This window comes from Danio rerio, chromosome 1, assembly GCF_052040795.2.
Source record: "Danio rerio strain M-AB ecotype USA chromosome 1, GRCz13ab, whole genome shotgun sequence".
Lineage (NCBI taxonomy): Eukaryota > Metazoa > Chordata > Actinopteri > Cypriniformes > Danionidae > Danio > Danio rerio.
Genome location: NC_141021.1, coordinates 56,899,325 through 56,924,227, shown reverse-complemented (window position 1 = coordinate 56,924,227; position 24,903 = coordinate 56,899,325). Strand labels below are relative to the sequence as shown.

Sequence of the window (24,903 nt, the reverse complement as noted above, 5' to 3'; positions counted from 1 at the left end):
AATTATTATATTATGATGTTGTGTGTTCGTGTGTTTTCAGGACGAGGGTTCTGTTCGTGGAGTTTTCCCTCTATAACATCAACACAGATCTGCTGTCCGTCTTCTCATTCCTGCTGGAGTTTCCAGTGTCGGAGCGTGCTCAGTTGAGTCTGGACCTCAACACCTTCAGCCTCCACACGCTCAGTCACGGCATGGACCTGCCGCTGTTCCTCACGGTAATCTCACATTAGCACTCAGATCTCATTTCTGACATCTTAAATAAACAATAGGCTCATCTTACAGCTCTTAGTGTTAAACAGTTGAGTTTTACCACTTTTAAATCCATTTAGCCGATCGTTGGGTCTAGCAAGAGCACTTTTAGCTTAGCTTAGCATAGATCATTGAATCAGATTAGACCATTAGCATCTTGCTCAAAAATGACCAAAGAGTTTTGATCATTTTGTTATTTAAAGCTTGAATCTTCTGGAGTTTCATCGTGTAGTAAAACCAAAACGGAAAATAAAAAGTTGCTATTTTCTAGTCTGATATGCATAGAAACTATATAACTCTCATTCTGGCATAATAATATAAGTTTTTATACCTGTATCCTGCACTTGCTGCTATTGCACTGCTGGTTAGACCTAAACTGTACTTGTACATGTTTAATGACAATAAAGTTGAGTCTAATCTAATCTAATAAATAAACTTTGCTTCAACAAGACGGTTGCAGCAGTGCAATATTATTATCCAGCGCCTGAAAATAGTTCTGAATCATCTCTCACTAATGCCTTCATGGTTGCAAGGCTTGATCCCTGTACAGGCAGGGGATCACACTGGTTATATTGACAGTAGTTAGCAGATTTTCAGGCACTGCGTAATCTCATTGCACACTTTGCTGCCGTACCACGACAGCAGCAAAGTTCCTTGAATATTACGCCAAAATGAGAGTATAGTTCTTCTAACCATGTTGGTCCTGAAAATAGCAACTTGTTATTTTCCGTTGGTTTTAGTACACAGTACTACTACAGAAGAGTCAGGCTTTAAATAAAAAAACTTTTTTTTTTGTTTCTTTCAAATGAGATGCTAATGGTCTAATCTGATTCAATGATCTATGCTAAGCTAAGCTAAAAGACTTCATACCTGGAGATCAGCTGAAGTAATTCAAAAATATTAACTGTTTGAAGTCCACATGAACCGGGTGCTGCAACCATTTTGTTTTCGTTTTGTGATGCAGTTGCTAGACAAATGGAATGAAAAACACGGTGGGCGTGGCTTGTTATTCTACCGCGAGCTGATTGGATGTAGTAGAATAGGCATTTCGTTCAGAAAGAAGGGGAAAAGGGTTTGAGGAGTTATTACAACCTAACAGACTCCGCCTGCTCACCATTTCTGTCTGTTGTCAAAACTGACAGCTGGAGGGGTGTGGTTAAGTATGTTAGCCACGCCCAATACCTCAGACAGACCTAATCTAAGACCCTAACTGAAAATAAAAAGGAAGTGCATTTTCAAAAGAGCAAACGCTAATTTTTGTTCTTAATGACATGCACTGATCAATTGTTCTGCACAAAACTAGCGATGTGAGCTAACAAAATCAGTACGGTTAGTTTTAATTTGATGTGTACTTTACCTCTAGGAGAGCTGTGAAATGTGGGCATTTTCAAAATTACCGAAGTTTATTTGTAGTAATATGAAGACAGAGGTCATTAAACTCTTTCCGTCTCCCACAGCTCATCCTGCTGGTGTTGCTCATCTATTTCTTCGTTCGTGAGGGTTTGCTGGTCTGGAAACAGGGCCGCTGCTACTTCCTGCGCGTGTGGAATTTAGCCAGCGTCTGCAGTCTGCTGCTGGCCGTCTGCGTGGCCTCTTTACACCTGAGCCGCTCTGTTGTGTCCGCGCAGCAGTGGAGAGCCTTCCTCCAGCACAGAGACGCCTTCACGGACTTCTTTCCTCTGGCCCAGCAGAACCAGCTTTTGACCCAGATGAGCGCCACTCTGCTCTTCCTGCTGGTGCTCAAGGTGAAACTGGGATTTTACGTTTTTGACCGTCACTTTAGCTTCGATTTGAATGTGGCAAACGTATATGGTGTTTATAAGTTGTGAAATCGTTTTGAGCGTTAGTATGTTGAAGTAGCGATTAGGGATGGGTATTGTTAAGGTTTTAACGGTATTGCTACTTTTATCAATACCGCTTATCGGTTTTGTACTTTAACGGTTCTCTTATCGGTACTTTTTGTAGTGTTTTTTAAGTGAAAAAACAACAACAATTCAGCTTTATTTGTATAGCGCTTTTACAATGTAGATTGTGTCAAAGCAGCTTCAGATAAATGGTCATAGTAACTGGAACAGTGTAGTTCAGTTTTTAGTGTTTAAGTTCAGTTCAGTTTAGCTCAGTTCAGTGTGATTTAAAATCATTACTGAGAGTTCAAACACTGAAAAGCAAATTCATCGATGCGTAGCTCTACCAATCCTGAACCATGCGAGACATTGGCGACAGCGGAGAGGGAAAAAAACTTCACCTGATAGGAGTGAAGAAGAAAAAAAACAACACCTTATTTTATTATTAAGTTTTCAATGTAAAATAAAAAGAAACCAATTGTTGTTAAACAAATAATTATTTTTTTTCCTTTAAAAAGAATGTAAAATGGTTTGAAGGAAAATGACTCAGGAAGGAAAATGATTCAGTTTTTAACGATTTTCTAGAGAAAAATCAACATGTTTGACTTTTTTAACAGAAGTCAGAATCATTCTTGGTTTCTTGTGCTCCCTGCTGTTGAAAATACCTTTGTTGAGTTGCGAAATGCAGTTAAATAATGAAATTAAGTTTAAAAATTTTCATTAACGCATTGACATAAAAGACTTAACAGTGTTCTGGGAGTTAACTGTGTTTTTAATACAGTTTTTGAGCATCTTCCAATGTAAAAATAAGGAGTTTTTATAATTTAATTAAAATTAATAGGCATAGTTTATTATTAGGCTATTCATAGGCTATATTTGTAAATAAAACTGATGAAAAAGCAATTTTAATGTTTAAGATGTATTTAGGCTACTGCAGAAAAGAATGCTGTTTTATTACTGAATATTAATATTATACTAATTTAAGTGATTGATGGCATACTGATGTGAATGATACAATGTTACCGTTAGTAGCTCGGCAGTCAAAAATCTTTTCACTAGTTTTCATTGCAGTTTATGCACTTTTGAAAGATACTTTCACTTCTCTGGATTGCTCCGTTTCTGCTTATACAAGAAAACAACTTGTTGCTTTTGTTGCAACGGCCATCAGGCTGTATTTTAACAGTCTAGGCAAAAAGTCCAAAGCGCAGGGCGCGAAAGCATTAAGGTAGAGTCAGAATCCACTTTTGCCATTTTTAGGATTTGTTTATTTTTCCCCCAATTTCTGTTTATTGGAGAGCAGATTTCTTCAGCACATTTCTAAACATAATAGTTTTTATACCTCATCTCTAATAACTGGTTTATTTTATTTTTGTCATGATGACAGTAAATAATATTTGACTAGATATTTTTCAGGACACTTCTATACAGCTTAAAGTGACATTTAAAGGCTTAACTAGGCTAATTAGGTTAATTAGGCAGGTTAGGGTAATTAGGCAAGTTATTGTATAATGATGGTTTGTTCAGCAGACAATCGAAAAAATAATAGCTTAAAGGGGCTAATAAAATTGACCTTAAATAGTTTTAAAGAAAATTAAAAACTGCTTTTATTTTAGCTGAAATAAAATAAATAAGACTTTCTTCAAAAGAAAAAATATTATCAGACATACTGTGAAAATTTTCTTGCTCTGTTAAACATCATTTGGGAAATATTTAAAAAAGAAAAAAAATTAAAAGGTGGGCGAATAATTCTGACTTCAACTGTATATGCTATTGTTTTGGCTCACTTTAAAGTAATGTTTTAAATATTATATTATGTACATAATGGTAATTATCAGTGTCTGATAGCAGTGAAATGTCTAACTTTGCAAGCCTCTTAATAGGTATTAATAGTATTTAGGATTAGAGATCATAAACATCATTGAGTAAACCTCAAATGTAATGCCATGTGTAATAATGTTGATTCATGTTTTATTACAGTTTCTGTCAATGACCTTTTTACTAGCAAACTCTTTTCAAGTTTTTTCCACTTATCTGTATTCATGTATATACACATAGTCACAAAAAAATAGCAGGCTTTTGAAAAACATGTTCAACGAGCCGGATGTCATGTCATTTTCATTTGCTTATCCGGGGCTGGGTCGCGGGGGCAGCAGTCTTAGAAGAGAACTCCAGACTTCCCTCTCCCCAGACACTTCCTCCAGCTCCTCCGGGGGGATCCCGAGGCGTTCTCAGGCCAGCCGAGAGACACAGTCCCTCCAGCGTGTCCTGGGTCTTCCCCGAGGCCTCCTCCCGGTGTGACATGCCTAGAACACCTCCCTAAGTAGGCGTCCAGGAGGCATCCAAAACAGATGCCCAAGCCACCTCAGCTGATTTCTCTCGATGTGGAGGAGCAGCGGCTCTACTCTGAGCTCACAGACAGTGACAGAACTCCTCAACCTTTATATTTTGCGAAGGAAACTCATTTCAGCCACTTGCATCCGAGGTCTTATTCAAAGCTCATGACCATACGTGACTGTAGGAGTGTAGATTGACCAGTAAATCTTGAGCTTTGCCTTTCGGCTCAGCTCCTTCCTTACCACATTGGCCTGGCACATTGACCGTATTACACTGCTGCACCGATCCGCCTGTCAATCTCACGCACCATCCCTTCCTCACTCGTGAACAAAAACCAAGATACTTGAACTCCTTCACCTGGGGTAAGGACTTTCCTCCAACCTGGAGATGGAGATGGAAAGTCAATACCCCAGGTGCAGGAGTTATCCCGAGCCGGGTGTATACACATTAAATATGACGCTGTTTTGACTTGTTATTTTGGACATAATGATTGTTAATAATGTCAAATAACAGGGAAATCTAAAGCTTGTTCAAACCACTTGTCAAATAAATTGCCACAAATAAAATGTAAAACTTTCCATGGTGATTTAGCGTTAGGAAAACTCAATCTTGCAAATAAACTCGTTCAAAATCTAATAGTGTCCCCTTTATCTCAGGAAACTCCCGCAGGATTGTCATGGCTGCTTTAAACGGACTCGTATATCCAAAGTTATAAGTTCCATCCTCATGCTGTTCTCCTGCAAATGCTAAATATTTAATTCTGCAATAAATAATGGCATGAAATTATATCGCTCTGTTCAGGCGTCCCACCAGCTGCGCTTCATGAGGGAATGGGGTGTTTTCGGGAGAACGCTGAGGAAATCTTTCTGGGAGCTGCTGATGGTTGCTGTCACTCTGCTGGTGTTCCTGTTGGCGTACTCACACACTGGACACCTGGTTAGTACAAACACACATTTCATCTGCAATCTGATGCATGCATAAACACAAGCCTATCAGTGTTTATTTTTTCTGTCAATATGAAGAACACATTTTCAATTGCTGGACCGGCGTGCATCAACAAATCTTCTGCTACTGTAACCAGTATAATTAGATGGACATGAGTTTATAGATGCATCACATCACATTGACATCATTCTGTGACTTGTCTGAATTGGATGTCCGTGGCTTTTACTGACTGTCTATTGTGCATGGACCTTGATGCGGATTGAATTAAAGTTTACAACTGAAAAGGAAAGCAGAAGTCGTATGCTGAAGTGACCTTCTGTAAACCCAGCTGCATAAACTGGAGATTGTTATTAGTTGTTTGTTAAATCAAGCATTGCTATCGCAGTTACTCATCCCGAGGTTTGGAGACTCAAACAAATATGCACAGCTTATGTATTAAACATCAGGTCATTACTTGTTCCACTCTATTTGGGCTCAACATTTCTTAGACAAAAACACTAGTGTATAAAAGATTAGGTGTTGCATTTTTTGTGATTGTATAATAAATAAACAGAAATTGGCACACTGCAACTATTGCTCTCGAAAAACTTTGTATTAGGACAATGTTTCAGTGTTAAACAAGCAGCACAACAAATGTGTAGTTTTATTATTTGAACCACATCACACCTTAAACTAATATCTATCCTATCCATAACAAATAACGGGAATAAAACAATATATACAGAGAGAGAAGCAAAAACGATGTATAAAAAAATAAACAAAACAGTATATTACCAAAAAGAAACCAAAAACAATATATACACAAAAGTAAACACACACACACACACTATATATATATGTATATATATATATGTATATATATGTATATATATATATATATATATATATATATATATATATGTATATATATATATATATATATATATATATATATATATATATATATGTATATATATATATATATATATATATATATATATATATATATATATATATATACGTGTGTGCATGTGTGTATATGCAAAAAGGAAACGAAAACAATATATGAAACAAAAAAATCTATCTTAATTAGCCAATTAATAACACATAATGGGATAAAAACAATAAATACACAAAAAGAAACAAAAACAATATATAGACAACAAGAAACAAAAACAATACATAGGCAAAAAACAGTACATAGACAAAATGAAACAAAAACAATATGTTGACAAAAACGATATATACACAAAAAAATAAAACAACACATAGACAAAACAATATAAAGACGAAATTAAACAAAAACAATATATAGACACAATGAAAAAGCAGTATATAAACAATAGGAAACAAAAGCAATATATACACAAAAAAGAAACAAAAACAATATATAGACAAAAAGAAACAAAAACTGTATTTAGGCAAAAACAATATACATAAAAAATTCAACAAAAACTATATACACAAAATGAAACAAAAACAATATATAGACAAAAAGTAACAAAAACAATACATGCACAAAACGAAACAAAATCAACATACAGAAAAAAACAAAAACAGCATATACATAAAGAGAAGCAAAAACAATACATACAAAAAAGAATATATACACAATATATACGCAATATATACACAAAAAGAAACAAAAACAATATATAGACAAAAAACAAACAATATATAGACAGAATAAAAAAACAGTATATAGACAAACAGAAACAAAAGCAAAATATACACAAAATCAACAAAAACAATAGACAAAAAACTATATATAGACAAAATGAAACAAAAACAATATATAGACAAAATAAAAACTATATATAGACAAAAAGAAACTAAAAAAACATATACACAAAATAAAAACAATATATAGACAAAAAGAAACTAAAACAATACATACATTTTGTATTGACATGTCCAATACTTATTTTACCTGCTGTATGTTTATTAAGTTGTATATTTATATTTCTGTTTGGATTTTCCTTCATTCTAAATGAATAAACCCAAACCCTAAGTAGTTCCAGGCTCTTCACAATACAGTAAGAGATAAAGTGTGGACATAATTCAACAGCGTGCACATCAGCATTATCTCTCTCACTCACCTGGAATACTTAATGCTTCAATTATGAACCATTATTAAACGTGTCCTGAAAGCAGTCTGTTCAGATCGATAACTCTGATGCTTATTTTTAATCTGGATTTAATCCAAAGATGTAATGGACAAAAAAAGCTTTGCAAAAAAAACTTTTTTCTTTCTCCTCTCCAGCTTTTCCACTCCGTCATGGAGGGCTATGGAACAGTCAGCTCCACTTGCTTTAAGTTAATAGGCTCTAGTGGGCGTGGCCTGTTGTCATGGCGACCGGACAGTGGCTCCTCCCCCTGTTCTGGATCCTGTTTCATCTTCTACATCAGCTTCACTCTCCTGCGACTCGTTCTGCTGTGGATTTTGATGTCAGCATTGCTGAGGAACTATCGGCGGGCACGAGCAGAACTCTACCGTCCAGCTGTCGACCTGCAGGACTATGAAATGGTGGAGTTGTTCCTGCGACGCCTCAAAATGTGGATGGGACTCAGTCGCACTAAAGAGGTGTGTGTAATTTCATAATACCCTAATATTGCCGGACATTTTATATGGCCTTCAGATCAGATTTTAATTCCCTGTCTAAAGTAATTAAGGGATAAAGTACATCCAGCCGGTTGTTATTGCAGAATACAGCCAGACAGGTTAATCAGCCGCTGATGTATAAGACTGAAGGGTTTATTCTGCAAAAACAACAAGCTGCATGTACTTTATCCTGTTTAATAGATCACTGCTAAAAAATGTCAAGAGATAGACACAAAACATTGTTCTAAGCCATAATTGTTTATTAATTATTTAACTAAAGGCAAATTTGACATAAACAAAAATGGCTGAATGAAGCATACACTAACCTACATGTTATTCAGTCCCAAGATTTTGTCCTAAACAGCAGCAACACAGTCTAGCATGTAAATATGGATGTGAATGTATTCATTGAGGGTGTATACTGTGTTATTCAGCGGTTGTTATCTTGAAAAAACATACCCTAAAATGTCATGACTGACCATTCAGAATCAAAAGTATTTCAGACAGCCGTGGATCAATTTCGATTAATCGCCCAGCCCTAAGTACTTCTTACCAACTACAAACTCAGTATGCTCAATCGCCAGTTCATCAGACTCAGTCTTCATCCCAAACCTGTAATTAAAAACCTTGAACCCTTTCTTTTTCCCAACAGTTTCGGCACAAGGTGCGATTTGAAGGTATGGAGCTCCCTCCTTCACGTTCCTCTTCGACGAGTGACTGCAAGTCTTTATGTCTTCCTCCTCTGGACACTCCTGAGGCTCCTCCGACTCCCGACAGTGTTGACGGAGGCTCTGAGGCCTCCTGGCGGCCTACATCCAGCAGCCCCTGCAGTCTGGCTGAAGTTCCTGGTCTGGGACTCGGCCTCAGCTCAGGCCTTGGGGTGATCGTTGGAGGCCAAGGCTGGAAAGAGAGAGCAGAAATGGAGGCGACACTTCGCAGAGTTCTTCCAGCCTTCGATGCTCTGCTTCTTCAGCTGGACAGGGTCACTCATGCTACAGAAGATCTATATCGAACAGAGTATCGGATAGAGAGGCTTCTGAGGAAGAGCAGAGGACAGGAAAGAGCAAGAAGTAGAAGCCGTAGAAGTTTAGATAATGCAGGACAGAGGAGACATAAACACAGGAGCACAGAAGTCTCAGAGAGTAGCAGGAGTCCCCTGAGAACTGAAATAAGTGACAGAAATCTTCATAAGAGTGACCGAAGATCAAGGAAAACAGACTCGAGGAAGTTTTCAAAAATCACCAGTGTTCTTTCCAAAAGTCTCAATAAAGGAGACTCGAGTCCCCACAGGGAGAACAGTCTGCAGAGGACTCAAGAAAAGCCTTGTACCAAAGTGGAAGATGTCAGAAACACTGAGAAGGAGCCTAGTATGGTGAATTCGGATCCCCTGCAAGCAAGTTCCTTAGAATTGGACAGAATTCCACCTAGAGCACAAAAGGCTGAGAAGATTTCTCAAAAAGTCAAAAGATCCTCTAATAAAGTTGACCCGAACTTTCAAAAGGACTCTGAGGTCGATGGCTGTGCCATCAAACCTGCCCAAACTCCAGCCCCTACGCCTGTTCCCACGCCAGCTTCTGCTCCCTCGACAGCTCCAGTTTCTGCCATTACGACCCCCGTCCCGATCCCGCGGCCTCATGAGTGGGTTCCTCCCAGCAGCAGTGAGAATCTTCCCACCAGTGTTTTCCGGCACCCCGCACACACTACCACAAACCCCACCCGCAAACGCAAGCACAAGCCTCCCGCTCTCAAAAACAAGGTGCACCCCAACACAGACAGACCTATCTCAGGACATCCCAAACCTTGACCTCCAACAGAGTCAGTATGCAATCAGGAATTGTGTCGTAAAGCTAATGAAAGAATGAGGGTTTGGATTTTTCTTATTTGAGGAAACGAGGACCTGGAGACAGCCGGCTTTGTAACCAGGACCTCAAGAAGACTAGAGCAATAAGACGAAACCAAATACACACCCCAGCCTTAAGTTCCAAGCCATAAGTCTTTGATTGTTTAACTCCTTACTAGAAATCTCAATATGGAAACTAGGTGCTGGTCATCGTGGTTTCTGCAATCCTCATGAAGTCCCGTTTGATGCAAGTTGCCCTCCTCCTTCACTGCAAAAAACGATGCTTTTTTACTAAGAGTTTTTGTCTTGTCCAGTACCTAAACCCAACCGTACTAACTATTAATAAGCAGCTAATCAGTGGTTTATTGAGCTAAAAGTCTTAGTTAATGGTTTGTACATTAAAATAAAGTCTGAGCCTAATTTGACTTACTCCACTGACAAATTACTTGGCTTGTTTTAAGTAAAACAAATTGCTTAAAATCGGCTTGTTTTTACCAGTCTAGAACATCCTTGTTGATTAAAGAATATTTAGATATTTGGACTAGAAACAAGATTACAACTCTACATGAGAAAGCTATTTTCTGCAGCGTTCCCCTCTCGCAGTGACCTCAAGTCCAGCCCGTTGACCCTGGTGGTCATCTGGGTTGAATCTGACACGAGCACACCTTGTGCTGTCACAGAAAACCAACAAACTCATGAAAGAGACCATGATGGACTACAACAGCATATGCCTGTTGATGCAGGATGGCTAAAGCTCGATGGTATTTGTCGAATGACATTTTTAAGTTACATTTGATGAATCGTGTTGTTGTTTTTTTGTTGTTATTGTTGAAGGAAGCTATCTTTAGGTCATGGGTGTATTATTGCCCGTAGATGCAGAGTAGGTTATTCAGAAAGGGCTCACACTGACAAACTCACACATTTTAAAAAAACAAAAAATGTAAAAAATATTGCAGGTACATAAATATAGAGCTACGCTTTGAGGTACTCGTAATTCATGCTTCTTAATATAACGGCATGTTGCAGGAAAGTAGACGCAAACACATATCAGAAAATATATTGATCATTTCACACTAACATACTTCTGAAGAGGCCATCAGGGTGCTAAACAACTAGTAATCCTCAGGATTTCACTTGTATTTTCTGTGGCGATTGTATGTCAGCTCCATTTAGAGGTTATTTTTGAGAGTAATGAGCCCAAAGGCGAGAGAAAGAGAAAATCTGATCGAAGGAAAAAATGAGAGAAGGCATGTCAGAACGGGTGAGTTTTAAAGGAGACCAAATATTTGGAAATAGCTTTCCTCAGTCGCTTTGGTTCATTTCTCAGATCAGAACTGAAATTAGCATCAGGTGCAGTAAGAGCATTTCTCAATGACAATTTCTTAAAACATGCATACAAATAACAAAACACCCTGGATTACCTGTAAAAGCCAGCTCAAAATCCTTACTTCATCTCTCAAAGCTACATTTCTGTCAATGAACATGTCAGTGCAATCAGAAAGTCCTTGTGTCATTGTGTACTGTTGTCAATATATCAGTGTATTCTGGTGGGCTGTTCTGATGTAGACTGAGGCCACAAAAATTCTGATTACAAATATATTATAATTTTTTGGCTACTCCTTATGTGGAAGGTTGATTGCAAGAGACCATTGTAATGCATTTTGATCAACATAAGCAATTGATAATGTAGGAAACAGCAGCGAATTGCACAAAATCAGCTGCATGGATGTACGAAAGCATTTGTAACTTGTTCAAAGGTAGTTTTTGAGAATTTTGAGACATTTTTTTGAGAAATTCTGATCTCAGAAATGTACCAAAGCCACTGAGAAAAGTGGTAGTTGTTGTAGTAGTTGGACACGAAATGTGAGATGAAGAAAGTGTAAATGTTTAGAGAGAGCATGAAGATGAAGGAACGTCCCTCATTCAAGCACAACTCCCACAATCCTCTGTACGAGGATTTGTTGTTACAGCAGGTAAAAAAAGAAGTTCCATAAAGCATTATTATTATTATTATTGTTGTAAAACCAGCTTATGAAATATTGAAGTATGTTTGTTGCTGCCTTCTATGATTTGTTCTGAATCTAATTTAAAAAGCACTTTTTGTATTGAGTTGAATGATTGCGACGGCGTTGAGCGTGTTTTAGTTTTCATGTGTTATGTATTAAAATAAGCTTGGTACGAACATAAGAGATAGTTACGACAGCATTAACTCTCCGTATTATTACTATTATTATTTTATTTTTTGCCAAAGCTTGCTATACTCGTGTAACAAGAGAATGGACTGACGGTTCTTTTGTACTTAGCACTTTATTTCAATGTCAAGCTTTAGTGCTTTGCCATAATTAACTAGTATGTATTGTTTCCTCACGTAATGCTTTTCCAGAACCATTCTCTTTGAGTATTATGCAACCCAGGCTCATTGTGGATACGTACCCCTGTATACATTTCTGGAGAGCGTGAAAAACATCCCAAGAAATGCTTTTTTTGCAGATTTTGTTTTTGCGATCCATCAGAGGCCGCTGTGTACACTTTTTGAGATTTCGAATTTCTCTCGCGAGTGCTGTTCGCGCCTGCTGTTCTCACATAAATCCATTAGAGGCTGCTGTTGAGTGACTGACCTATTTACTCACCACCTTCCCTAAACCCAACTGATAGTGTTTTCAAAAGCGCAGATTGACCAACTCACCAACTTCACCCAACCGATAGTTTTCAAAATTGCGGGTTAACCCACCCACCTCCTTCCCTAAACCCAACCGATAGAGTTTTCAAAAGTGCAGAGTGAACCATCCACCGCCTTCCCTAAACCCAACCAATAGTGTTTTCAAAAGTGCCGATTGAACCACCCACCGCCTTCCCTAAACCCAACTGATAGTGTTTTCAAAAGTGCCGATTGAACCACCCACCGCCTTCCTTAAATCCAACCGATAGTGTTTTTAAAAGTGCCGATTGAACCACCCACCGCCTTCCCTAAACCCAACCGATAGTGTTTTCAAAAGTGCCGATTGAACCACCCACCGCCTTCCCTAAACCCAACTGATAGTGTTTTCAAAAGTGCCGATTGAACCACCCACCGACTTCCTTAAATCCAACCGATAGTGTTTTTAAAAGTGCCGATTGAACCACCCACCGCCTTCCCTAAACCCAACCGATAGTGTTTTCAAAAGTGCCGATTGAACCACCCACCGCCTTCCCTAAACCCAACTGATAGTGTTTTCAAAAGTGCCGATTGAACCACCCACCGCCTTTCCTAAACCTAACCGACAGTGTTTTCAAAACTGCCGATTGAACCACCCACCTTCTTCCCTACATCCAACCTATAGTGTTTTCAAAAGTGCTGATTGAACTGCCCCCTGCCTTTCCTAAATCTAACCAAGTGTTTTTAGAAGTGCCGATTGACCCACCCCCCGCCTTCCCTAAACCTAACCGAGTGTTTTCAAATAAGCTGATTGACCTGCCCACCCCCTTCACCCTACTGAAAGTTTTCAAGAGTGCCAATTGACCCCTCATCCCTTTCCTAAACCCAACCAATAGTGTTTTTAGAAGTGATGATTGAACCGCTCAACACCATCCCTAAATCCAACCGATAGTGTTTTCAGAAGCCCAGATTGACCTGCCCAGCCCTTCCCTAAACCCAACCGATGGTGGGACCTCATGACCGCCTGGTTTTTACCCCGTTTTTCAATCTTACCACTTTCTCACTCTGTTATTCACCTGTTTATTTTGTTTTTTGCTATTTTTTTTTTTGTTTTACCTGTTTTCTGGAATCGTTCTTCACCGTATTCCAACCTTGTCGGCGCGGTCAACTCCGCTCCGCCTCCCAAGTCCACCGACGTATGCAGCGAGCCACTGGACAAAGTGGTAGCAGCAGAAAAGCCGTCCACATGAAGATCAGTGATCAGCTAGTAGTGCGAAATGGAATAGAAGCCATCGGCGGCAATATACCACCCCGAATCGATCATTTTAAAGACCATACATACCTCTGGCTACATAATTCGCACTCTCCAGAAATGTATATGTGGGTACGTATTCACAATGAGCCGGTTTGTATTATACACATCAGCTGCATCAGGATATTAATTACAATTATTATTACTATTATTATTTGATGTTTTTTGTGAAGTACTAAAATGATGTTGTTTATCATGATGATGCTCAGGGACCCTCTTTTTTTTTTTTTTTTTAAACCCCATCCCAGGATTTTATTGTTTTTTATTTGCATTTGTTTCAATTAATAAGGTCTCACATGATCAAAGCAGAGCACACGTGATTGGACGCTGAAATGTGTAAATGCTCCGACGTCTACAGAGACGGAGATCAGTTTTGATCATCAAAGGTCACGTCGACTATAATAACGTCTTTACTCAAGCCATTCCGCATTTGAAAGGTCATGTTTATCTGTACATATCGGTGTGCCCTGATGTAAATATTATGTTAGGAGTTTTGATCGCATTTGTTTTAATCTCATTTGCCGTAATCGCACTGAGCTGAAATCTCTGTTTTGTTGTCATTTGTTACACACCAACGCTTTGCAGTTCATTTCTCCATGCCAAAGCAAGCAAAACCACCCCAAAATAACAATGAAAGCATCGCTGTTATTTTATTTTTGGTATCATTTTCAACAGAGCTACACACTGCACCGGCACTCATTTGAAACTCTAAAGCTTATTAGTAGCTTATCTTTGCAGGATAGCTGAAATAGTTCATACTTTGTGTCAGTAAAAAGCAGCTTGCATGCAATGATGTAAAAGCCTTCCTTTGTTTTGTATTAAATGCTGAAGGTGTTGATTGCGGGTTGTGCCGTATTGAGCTGTTGTACTTGTAACGTTGTAGCACTTCGCTTTACATGCTTTTGCACTTGACAAAGTCAAATAAAGAGTCTTGACAGCTGAGAGTTTGCGCTTCCTCAGAACATACTGATCTCGCTTTTGTTTTTATTGACACAAAAAGTTGGTCATGCGACTAAAATGCTGTCTAAACCTGCAGTACAGACCTAATGTCTGGTGATAGGAGAAACGAAGCTTTTCAATGCTTTAAAACAGTTCAATCAATAAATAAATCAAATGTGATGTAAATTACAAAGCTTCAAATCTGAGATCTCAAAAAGCAATATTCTCATTTGTCTTTCTAATCACAACTAGAAACTGATCTCTGCCTAATTGTGTCTTTCAGTCCTTAATGTTCGGTATAAAATGCTTTATATGTATAGAATTTATTTATCGTATATGGCCATACACCCAAAGCGCTTCACAATCAAGAGTTTCTGATGATGCGATGGCAGCTACAGGACAGCAGCGCCAGTGTGCTTACCATACGCCAGCTATTATATACAGATACAGCCAATTCTGTGGATGGCAGGCCATGATGGCTAAGGGCTGATGGAGGGAATTTGGCCAGGACACCGGGGTTACTCCCCTACTCTTTACAAGAAGTGCCATGGGATTTTTAATGACCACAGAGAGTCAAAACCTCTGCTTAATATCTCATCCGAAAGACGGCACTCACTGACAGTGTTCTCTTCACTATAATGGAGAATTAGGACTCGCACAGAACCACTGGTTGAGCTCCCCCTGCTGTTCTCACAAACACCACTTCCAACAGCAACCTAGTTTTCCCATGTGGTCTCCCATCCAAGCACTGATCAGCCCTGCTTAGCTTCAGTGAGTAACCGGTGTTGGGCTGCAGGCCTTGTATCCTTGATGTTTACTTCATTGTGAAAGAAATGAGCTTTAGACTTATAGAAAGATGCTATTAATCAAAAAAGAGCTCAATATTTCCTATAAAAAGTGAATTGTTTTGACACTGGCATCTCTAGTTACTAGATTCATTATATTTGACAATGTTGCACATGAAAAACAAACGCATGCATTTCAGTCGTAACTGGGTGATTGACCGACTTGCATTAAATTAAAAAAAAAATTATAATAAAGTTGTAAACAAAGCTCATAATGTAATATTGGTGGCTGTTTCAGACTTTAAGTGAAGTTTTTAAACTAATTTCGAAAGGAACACGTCATACGCAATCAGCAATAATCCAATCAGATTGATCCAAGCCTACAATAAATAGACAGATTTCACCCTACTGCCTTACATTCGATTTGAAAGAATCCACCCCTCCACCCCATCTCCCCTTTTTCCAGGGGAAGCCCCCTACCTGATCACAGTCCCCCTTACATGCTAATTAGTGAAGTAACGATTTACAGATCTCACGGTTCGCATCACAATGTTTTTTTTGTCACAGATCAGACCATTTTTTTAATGATTTGCTTTCCATTTATTACAAAACCAGCACTGCAAGACACTTTTAGTTTTAAGAAACAGAACTTGGATCCTGTAATTTTATTAAAAATAAAACGAAGAAATAATCAGATGAATAAAAATAAATCGTCACCTTGGAATTAAGGTTCTTTCTGTGTTCTGAAGGATTTTGAGAAAATGAGCTTTGAAGTTTTCGTATTCCATAGCAAACAGTGTGACATTTATTTTTTAAATAAAAAGTCTTAAAATGTAAACAACTTATATAAAAAAAAATCCCATAATTTAAATTTGCCAATTAATAAGAATGTCAATAACTCAATTTTGACAAAAATGTCAGATTGAACCAAATAATTCTCAAGTGACAAATTAGGGAATTATTCACAGCACTGAATATTTTCCTGTTGTTGATTATCGCTAAATGTAGAAATCGAACATTATCATTTGTACAACCCATATTTATTTCCAGTCTTGTTTTCAATAAATGGTTCAGTTCTTCGCTCATAAATCTTCATGTTTTTTTGCTAGATGATCATTTTTGAGGAATTATTCAGTGGTGTATTTTTTGATGGCTGGTTGTCGCCACCTATTGGTTAAATCATGTAATTGCTGCCTACAACTTTCATTTTCGAGCACATGACGGTGATTTTAATCTTTACCATGAACATCAGCTGTTTTATCTAAACTAAAAACTGTTCTCCTAGTACTTCTGTCATTTTTGTAACTTCATAATGATAAATTCATCTTAATTTTTACGTTTTCAAATTTAAATGCAGCGATTCGAGGATTAATAAACATATGCAAATCCCCATCATTTATAATTGATGTTGCGTGGGTGTTGAGATCCTGACCTTTTAATGTTTAATCGTGCAGCTTACACTGAATGCATTAATGCAGGCTAAACAAGTACTGACAGAAAACACCTTTAATAACCTAAGAAACCCACCACACCCTCCTCCATCATCATCATATTTTACAGGAAAGCCTAAACACTCATGCATGTGATTTGAATGACCCTGGAGGCAAACTCTGCGATCCTTACAAATTTAGGATTAATCTGCCAGTAAAAAAATAATGGTAGGAAAACTGGGGGTTGTGATTCGTACGAATCACAGATCAGCCCCATTACACTTCTAATGCTAACTGACCAGGCGGGAGCTCAGGTTTCTCTCCCGGGACAGCAAGCCAAACCTGCTGATAGCATCAAGCATTATCCAAGTGTGAACTCTTGAATGCTGACAGAAAGATGCAGATGTTTCAGTGGTTAAATACAGACTCATTTGCACATTTCAGTGTTTTATTTGGTAGCGGAGCGCACATCTGATGCGGTTTAACCTTCTATTGTGGTTCTGCAGATCTGTTGTTCTGCTAGAAAACTCATGAGATCTGCATTAACCATCGCACACACAAAGAAAACGAGCAATTAAAATACAAACATGTAATTCAGTCACAGTTTATACTGAATTCATAACTCTACAGCGTTCAAATGTTCACTTATAAAGCATTCGTGACATCTAAGGCTGCCTTAGGAAATCACAAAACGTACTTGGAGTTGTCTCGAGTCTAGTCTAAAACTCAAAAATCAAGAAGCATTTTCTGGACAAGCAAAAAAAAAAAAAAAAAAGGTTTTGTTTTCAGAAATGAGTCAAAATGAAGGGAGTTTTTCCTTGAAAACAAGCTAAATAATCAGCAAACGGGGCCAACTAAATAATATTCTCTTCATATTCTACAAATAATCTTGTTTTAAGCTTGAAATAAATGTATTACAGCTTCATTTTGGCATTTCTTTGAACAAAATATTTTTACTCATCTAAAAAATGATTAACAATTGAAGAAATTTTAGATATTTGGACTAGAAATGAGACATAAGTCAAAATATTTTGCAGTGTGTGTTTATAAATGATCATTAAATGCTGTCAAGTGTTTAACAGGAGTCTATTATGATCATCATAGAGCATTTCCATGTGCTGTGCGCTTTATATCACTGCTGTAGTGTAGCGTAGCGTAATGTAGTGTGTGTTGGCACAGTTGTGTGGATGGTTCATATAACAAACAGCTCATTCATCAGAGGAAATCAAATAGAGAACAAGTGTGAACCCAAGAGGAACAAACAAGAGGATCATGATGAGGAGCGTGTGCATCGCGTGTGCAATTTTGTCGATATGCTAAAACAGGGCATGTGATAATGCCAGTGCAGAGGCTTTACATCCATCACTCAGCAGAAATTCATTGAGTCTCAGTGTAAAGTCAAGCTGAAGTGAAGCCGTGGTGTTTATCTGGAGCACAGAAAATAGTTGAGTCTTTACACAAAGTCAGTGAAGTCGTCGACGGTGGACACCAGCCTCTTCCTCTGGCCGGCGTCTGGATTCTGCGCTGCTCCCGGCGGCTGGTGGGCGGGTTTATTCTGCATGGAGGCGTGGCCTTGAGTCAGAGAGATGCCGTGAGAGGGGCGGGACTGAATCTCCTCCTGAGCCTATTGGTGGATGAAACATGAATATTTTAATGAATGAATGGAGCACCGTTAAACAAGGACATTACTTTTTAGTAAGAGGTTTTCCCCTCAGTGGTCTCTCATTATTCATGGGAGTTACGTCCTTCAATAAATCACAATAGGCAGGGCCGGAGCAAGCTGAACTGCCGCTCTAGGCAAAGTACGGTCACACCGCCCTCAACCCTAGAGTGAAAGCCAGGAGGAGGGGTGGGGGGGTGTTTATAACTGAGGGTGCGGGTGGTGAGGGTAGTGTCGCGGACGCCGCCCTCTCTATTCTACCCCCTAGACGTGGATATAACTGAGGGTGCGGGTGTTGAGGGTAGTGTCGCGGACGCCGCCCTCTCTATTCTGCCCCCTAGACGCGGATATAACTGAGGGTGCGGGTGGTGAGGGTAGTGTCGCGGACGCCGCCCTCTCTATTCTACCCCCTAGACGCGGATACAACTGAGGGTGCGGGTGGTGAGGGTAGTGTCGCGGACACCGCCCTCTATATTCTGCCCTCTGGACGCGGATATAACTGGGGGCGCGGGTGGTGAGGGTAGTGTCGCAGACGCCGCTCTCTATTCTGCCCCCTAGACGCGGATATAGCTGAGGGTGCGGGTATTGAGGGTAGTGTCGCGGACACCGCCCTCTCTATTCTGCCCTCTTGACGCGGATATAACTGAGGTTGCGGGTGGTGAGGGTAGTGTCGCGGACACCGCCCTCTCTATTCTGCCCTCTTGACGCGGATATAACTGAGGTTGCGGGTGGTGAGGGTAGTGTCGCGGACACCGCCCTCTCTATTCTGCCCTCTTGACGCGGATATAACTGAGGGTGCGGTTGGTGAGGGTAGTGTCGCGGACACCGCCCTCTCTATTCTGCCCTCTTGACGCGGATATAACTGAGGGCACGGGTGGTGAGGGTAGTGTCGCGGACGCCGCCCTCTCTATTCTTCCCCCTAGACGCGGATATAACTGAGGGTGCGGGTGGTGAGAGTAGTGTCGCGGACGCCGCCCTCTCTATTCTGCCCCCTAGACGCGGATATAACTGAGGGTGGGGGTGGTGAGGGTAGTGTCGTAGACGCCGCTCTCTCTATTCTACCGCCCTCTCTATCCTGCTGCCCTAGGTGGCCGCCTAGGTCGCCTCTATGGACGCGCCGGCCCTGACAATAGGTGAAATCCGTAAAATAGTCCGCTTTACTTTTACAATTATTCTAGATGTTTTAAGGCTGTAAAAGCCCTCACTACACACCTTTCTCAGACAGGCATTAACATCTTCACACTTCTTGTCATGATGACAGCACATGATATTTGACTAGATATTTTTCAAAATGCTAGTATTCAGCTTAAAGTCACATTTAAAGGCTTCACTAGGGTAATTAGGTTAAAGTTAGGGTAATTAGGCAAGTCACTGTATAACAGTGGTTTGTTCTTTATTCAATTGAAAACAAATATTGCACCTCAGTGCTAAATGCCAGAGCACACTTAACCACTGGGCTATTGGTGCCCACTAAAACATAACACAATTATACATAGATAAATTAGTAATATATATAGAGCTGCGCAAGCCAGCACATGCACTCACCCGCGTTCTGATCCTCTTGATGTGTCTCAGTCTGGCCAGCCATTTTGAAGCGTATGCGTCTGATGGGTTCGCCCTGCACTGGTGGACCAGCGACGCCATCTTAACAACACACACAAAAAAATAAACAGTTTAGTTTATCAATTCACCTATAGCGCATGTGTTTGGACTGTGGGGGAAACCGGAGCACCAGGAGGAAACCCCTGCCACCATGGGGAGAACATGCAAACTCCACACAGAAATGCCAACTGACCCAGCAGAGGCTCGAACCAGCTGCTATAGTTAATCCAGTGTGCGTGTGTATTAGCCTTGGTGTATAAGCTCGGAACTTTCAACTTGCGCACAGATGTCATAACCCTGTTTAGTTGCAGCAGTTGCGTTCCGTGCAACAGAAGCGCAGCGTTGAGAAGCCTTTAAGCTTAAGTATTTAAATGTTTTCCTCTGCTCGCTTGATGTCAGGTTACCCACGCTCTGCGCAGCCTTCAACTGCAGCTCGTGCTGTATTGAACAGACGCACGTCACTTCATAACTATAGCTGCCGTTTTTCAACTGAACTACATTTATTTTTGATGTCTTGGTCACACTATTTGGAGGGCCGGAACAAATTGCCTCGGAGGCCAAGTTCGGCCCAAGGGTCATCAATTGAATAGCATTGGGCTAAATAGTCATTTGAACTCAACATATGCACATTCAGATGCTGTACTTTCCAGAGCGTGAAGCCTTTTCAACAGAAACATGCGTTGAGTGTAAAAGTGCAAGACTTGATTTGCTCAGCTGGGATTGTGGAGATTGGAATATACTCTACTATTATGAAGCAAAAACATATTGATTATTTCTACATTAATTCCCCAAACTCAAGTGCCTCCAGCAACCGAAGGCTCTTTAGGTTCTATGGTTACCAAGGCAACAACAAATCCCTAAATCCACCCAAAACGCTCCTCGTCCCGAATGTACCCTAACCGCGCTTATCCTCATCTGACCCGTCGGCCATTTTGTGTCTTGTTGTGCTAATTGGAGGCTGTGGTTTCCTGGAGCCAGCAGTGATTTGTAGGGTCTCGGAGGAAAGTGTGGGACGGACACACACACACACACACACACAAAAACAGCCTTATTACACTGTCTCCACTTAACACAGCAGGTGGCGAGAGCTCAAGTAAAGCAGAAAAAAAGAGCAGATTAATGCTAAACAGAGCCCGCTGAAGGAAACACTCGGTCTGCTGATGGAAACGCTGATCATCAGAGGAATCATCATCATTATATCTGCACTATGCTAATAAATGACAGCTGTAATTAGAAAAGTAAAGTTCCTAGACAAACGTTATAGTGGCTTGAGAAAGCAGAGGCTGAAAATTTGAAGGAGCTTTAAAGTTTAAATAATTGAAGTAGTTTAAGAAGTTTGAACAGTCGTGCATAGATAGAGAAGTACATAGAGGTTAGCACGTTCCTAGTATGGATTTTCTAGGTGGTTGCTAATGCGTTGCTAGGGTGTTTTGACTGTTTGCTAGAATGGTTTCGATGGTGTTCTGGGTGGTTGCTAGGCGGTTGCTGAGGCATTGCGAGGTGGTTGCTAGGGTGTTCCAGGTAGCTGTTAAGGTGTTACTAGGTGGTTGCTAGGTTGACCCCAGAGCGGTTGCTAAGTTGCTAGTGGTTGCTAGGGTGTTTTATGTGGCTGCCAAGGTGTTGCTACAGTACATTGGTTGTTCTGAGTGGTTGCTAAGGCATTTGCTAGGGTGCTCTAGGTGGTTGCCAAGATGTTGCTAGGCGGTGGCTAGGGTGTTCTGAGTGGTTGCTAATGCGTTGCTAGAATGTTCTAGGTGGTCGCTATGGTGTTGTTAAGGTGTTCTACGTGGTTACTAAGGGGTTGCAAGGGTGTTCTAGGTGGTTGCTAGGCCGTTGATAAGGTGCTTTGAGTGGTTGCTGGGGTGTACTAGGTGGTTGCTAAGGTGTTGCTAGGTGGTTGCTAAGATGTTGAGTGGTTGCAAGGCAGGTGCTAACATAGATTTTAATGGTTCTAGTATGAATTAGCATGTTGCTAGCATGTTTCTAGCATAAATTAGCATGTTGCTAGCATGAATTTAGAATGAATTAGCATGTTGCTAGTATGTTAGTATGTTGTTAGTATGTTCAATGTTAAGTCAATGTAAGTTTTTTACAATGGAGGTCTATTGGACAGTTGCTAGAATGCCGTAAGTGGTTGCTAGGGTGTGGCTAGTAAGTTGAAAGGTCATCAGTGATTGGTAGTGTGAGTTAAATAAATGTAGCCTTAGGTCTGTATGACAGTTTGGTGCAAAGTTATGAGGTCAGAAAAGATTGGTACAAGAAAACTTTTCAGAATTTTCCGGGTCAGTTTTCAGAAAAGCGTTAGTCAGATCAGTTAGAAAAACTAAAGCAACTCGAGTCAGAGCAGTTTGGAGGTTTGGTGTTAGTTTAGTGGTTGTAGTATGAACAATCTAGGAGGAGATGCATATAGAAATTAGTCTCAGAAGAAGAAGACGGAAGAATAAGAAGTTCTTGCAGTGTAACAGTATGTTGACTTGATGAATAACAACTGATGCATGAAGACAGTCCATTAGCAGGAGATGCTGTGGTGTGAAGAGCTTTAAACAGGACAGTCAGAGTAGTACATGTAATGTAAACTGAAAGTAAACCTGAACTGATCATCTCATCAATGAAAAGCAGCTCAGTGGAACAACAAACTCTGATACACTAAAGACAACAGCACAAGAGCTGAAACAGGAGAAAGATGGAGACTCACGTTAGCATGAAGCGCCATCTGTCTGACTAGCAGGGGAAGGTTCCGGTCAGAGACAATCTTCGCTACACTGGTGTCCACCAAACCCTCCAGATCTGACACAAACAGCACAACACACAATACAGAGGATGATGATGATGATGATGATGATGATGATGATGGGTACATCACTTCAAGAAAGTAATCATGAACGAACACATACGCACACAAATGCATCCATCAATGCACACACACACACACACACACTATAGTAATACATGCACAAATATCCTCATGCAAACATGCACAAACACACATACATGCACACACACACACTCAAACATTAATACAAACACACACACCAACACACAGACTAACATGCACACAGGCACACATACAAACACACACACACACACACAGACACACCTTAATACCTAAACACACATAAAGACACACAAATACTTAAACACACATGCATGCACACACACAACACACAAGCATACATGTACACAAACACACATGCAAACACACACACACCAACACAGATGCACATCAACATGCACACACCAACACACACACACCAACACACATAGAATCACACAAACACACACAGAGATACACACAGAAAGAAACTCATGTAAACACTCAAACAAACACCACGCACACAAACACACAAACACTAACACAATGACAATACCAACCAAACTCACACACACACACACACACACACACACACACACGCTAACACGCGCACAAACAGCTCTTCTTTACCTTTCCGGCACTGCAGTGTCACCAGGTTACTCTCGTAGTCCAGCGGCTTTATGAGCACTTCCACAAAGTTGAACTGACCCTTAACACACACACACACACACACACACACATTAACACAAACGCTTCAGTAAGTAATAAACACAGAGTAAAGCAGACTGCGGTCTCTGTGTAACCTTGATGGTGCCCAGTTTGTAGTCCTCCCCCGAGTCGTTATAAACCACCACTACGAAGTCGTTGCCGATGTGCCGCTTCTTGTTGCAGCAGCCGCGGTCGCTCTCACGGTTCGGCATAAGCGTGGCGATGTGGAAAATAGCTGAGCACAGAATTACAACAAGAACAACGAAAAAGAAGAAAAACACGCATGAAGAAAAGCAACACACACTCCATAACAATCACATGATCACATCACATTTAACCAAAAATAAAACAAAGACTGGAGATCTTAAAACACTGCCTATATCTTGTGCTAGAGGTTTTCTAGGGCATATATAATAATTATTATTATTAATAATAAATCAATTCAAATCACTTTCATTGTCACATCATCAGCGGCACGTGTGCTATGATGAATGTAAAGCTTAGGTGCTGCTCCAAACAGTGCAAATACAACAACATACAACAAAATACTCAAAACAGGACATTGTCAAATTGGCAGTGTTGATACTTATAATTATTATTATTATTAGTAGTAGTAGTAGTAGTAGTAGTAGTAGTAGTATTTTAGTTAATACTATTGTTGTTATTGTTATTATTATTATTATTATTATTATTATTAATAATAATAATAATAATCATAATGTTATTATTATTATTATTATTTTGTTATTAGTATTGTTGTTATTATTAATAATAATATTATTATTATTATCATCATTATTATTATTATATTAGTATTGTTGTTATTATCATTATTAATTGTTATTATTATTATTGCTAATATTTATATTATTAATATTATTATTGTTGTTGTTGTTGTTGTTGTTGTTGTTGTTGTTGTCAAAAAGCAAGCACCACAAATAAAAAATACTATAATAATAATATCTGTATATTAATTAATTTTATAAACACAGTATTAATAGAAAATAATAACAGCAAAATCTACAGTATAAGCAAGTGGTATAAGGTTACAGGCAAAATATATAATATATTATTTAATAATTATTATTATTATGGGAAGCATTTTTTTCTCAGTTTTCTACAACTACTACAACTAATTATGGAAAAAAACGTAATAATACAATTAATTAATGCTGTACTTAATAAATATATATAATACACACATATACAGTTGAAGTCAGAATTATT

General features: G+C 39.4%; 2 protein-coding genes across 10 annotated transcripts in view; one reads left to right on the top strand and one right to left on the bottom strand.

Annotated features, from left to right (window-relative positions):
- Window positions 1-14,702, top strand: part of pkd1a (polycystic kidney disease 1a) — a 158,726-nt gene extending 144,024 nt beyond the window's left edge. Inside the window, exons 45-49 of the mRNA XM_087237787.1 lie at window positions 41-215; window positions 1,707-1,994; window positions 5,229-5,363; window positions 7,615-7,935; window positions 8,606-14,702. Of these exons, the coding sequence (XP_087093913.1) occupies window positions 41-215; window positions 1,707-1,994; window positions 5,229-5,363; window positions 7,615-7,935; window positions 8,606-9,757 (2,071 nt within the window). The 3' untranslated portion in view covers window positions 9,758-14,702. The remainder of the gene's footprint in view (window positions 1-40; window positions 216-1,706; window positions 1,995-5,228; window positions 5,364-7,614; window positions 7,936-8,605) is intronic.
- Window positions 14,703-17,312: 2,610 nt separating this feature from the next.
- The window catches only part of tsc2 (TSC complex subunit 2), a 76,539-nt gene continuing 68,948 nt past the window's right edge, over window positions 17,313-24,903 (bottom strand). For 4 of the 9 annotated variants that reach the window (XR_015475855.1, XR_015475856.1, XR_015475857.1 and 1 more), the window contains 6 exons: window positions 23,772-23,911; window positions 23,599-23,677; window positions 22,852-22,943; window positions 20,100-20,198; window positions 17,621-18,518; window positions 17,325-17,431 (listed from right to left, as the gene is read on the bottom strand). Coding sequence is in view for 5 of the 9 variants with exons in the window: in NM_001328401.2 (NP_001315330.2) it covers window positions 18,348-18,518; window positions 20,100-20,198; window positions 22,852-22,943; window positions 23,599-23,677; window positions 23,772-23,911 (581 nt within the window). In the remaining 4 variants the exon portion in view is untranslated. 9 annotated transcript variants of the gene reach the window in all.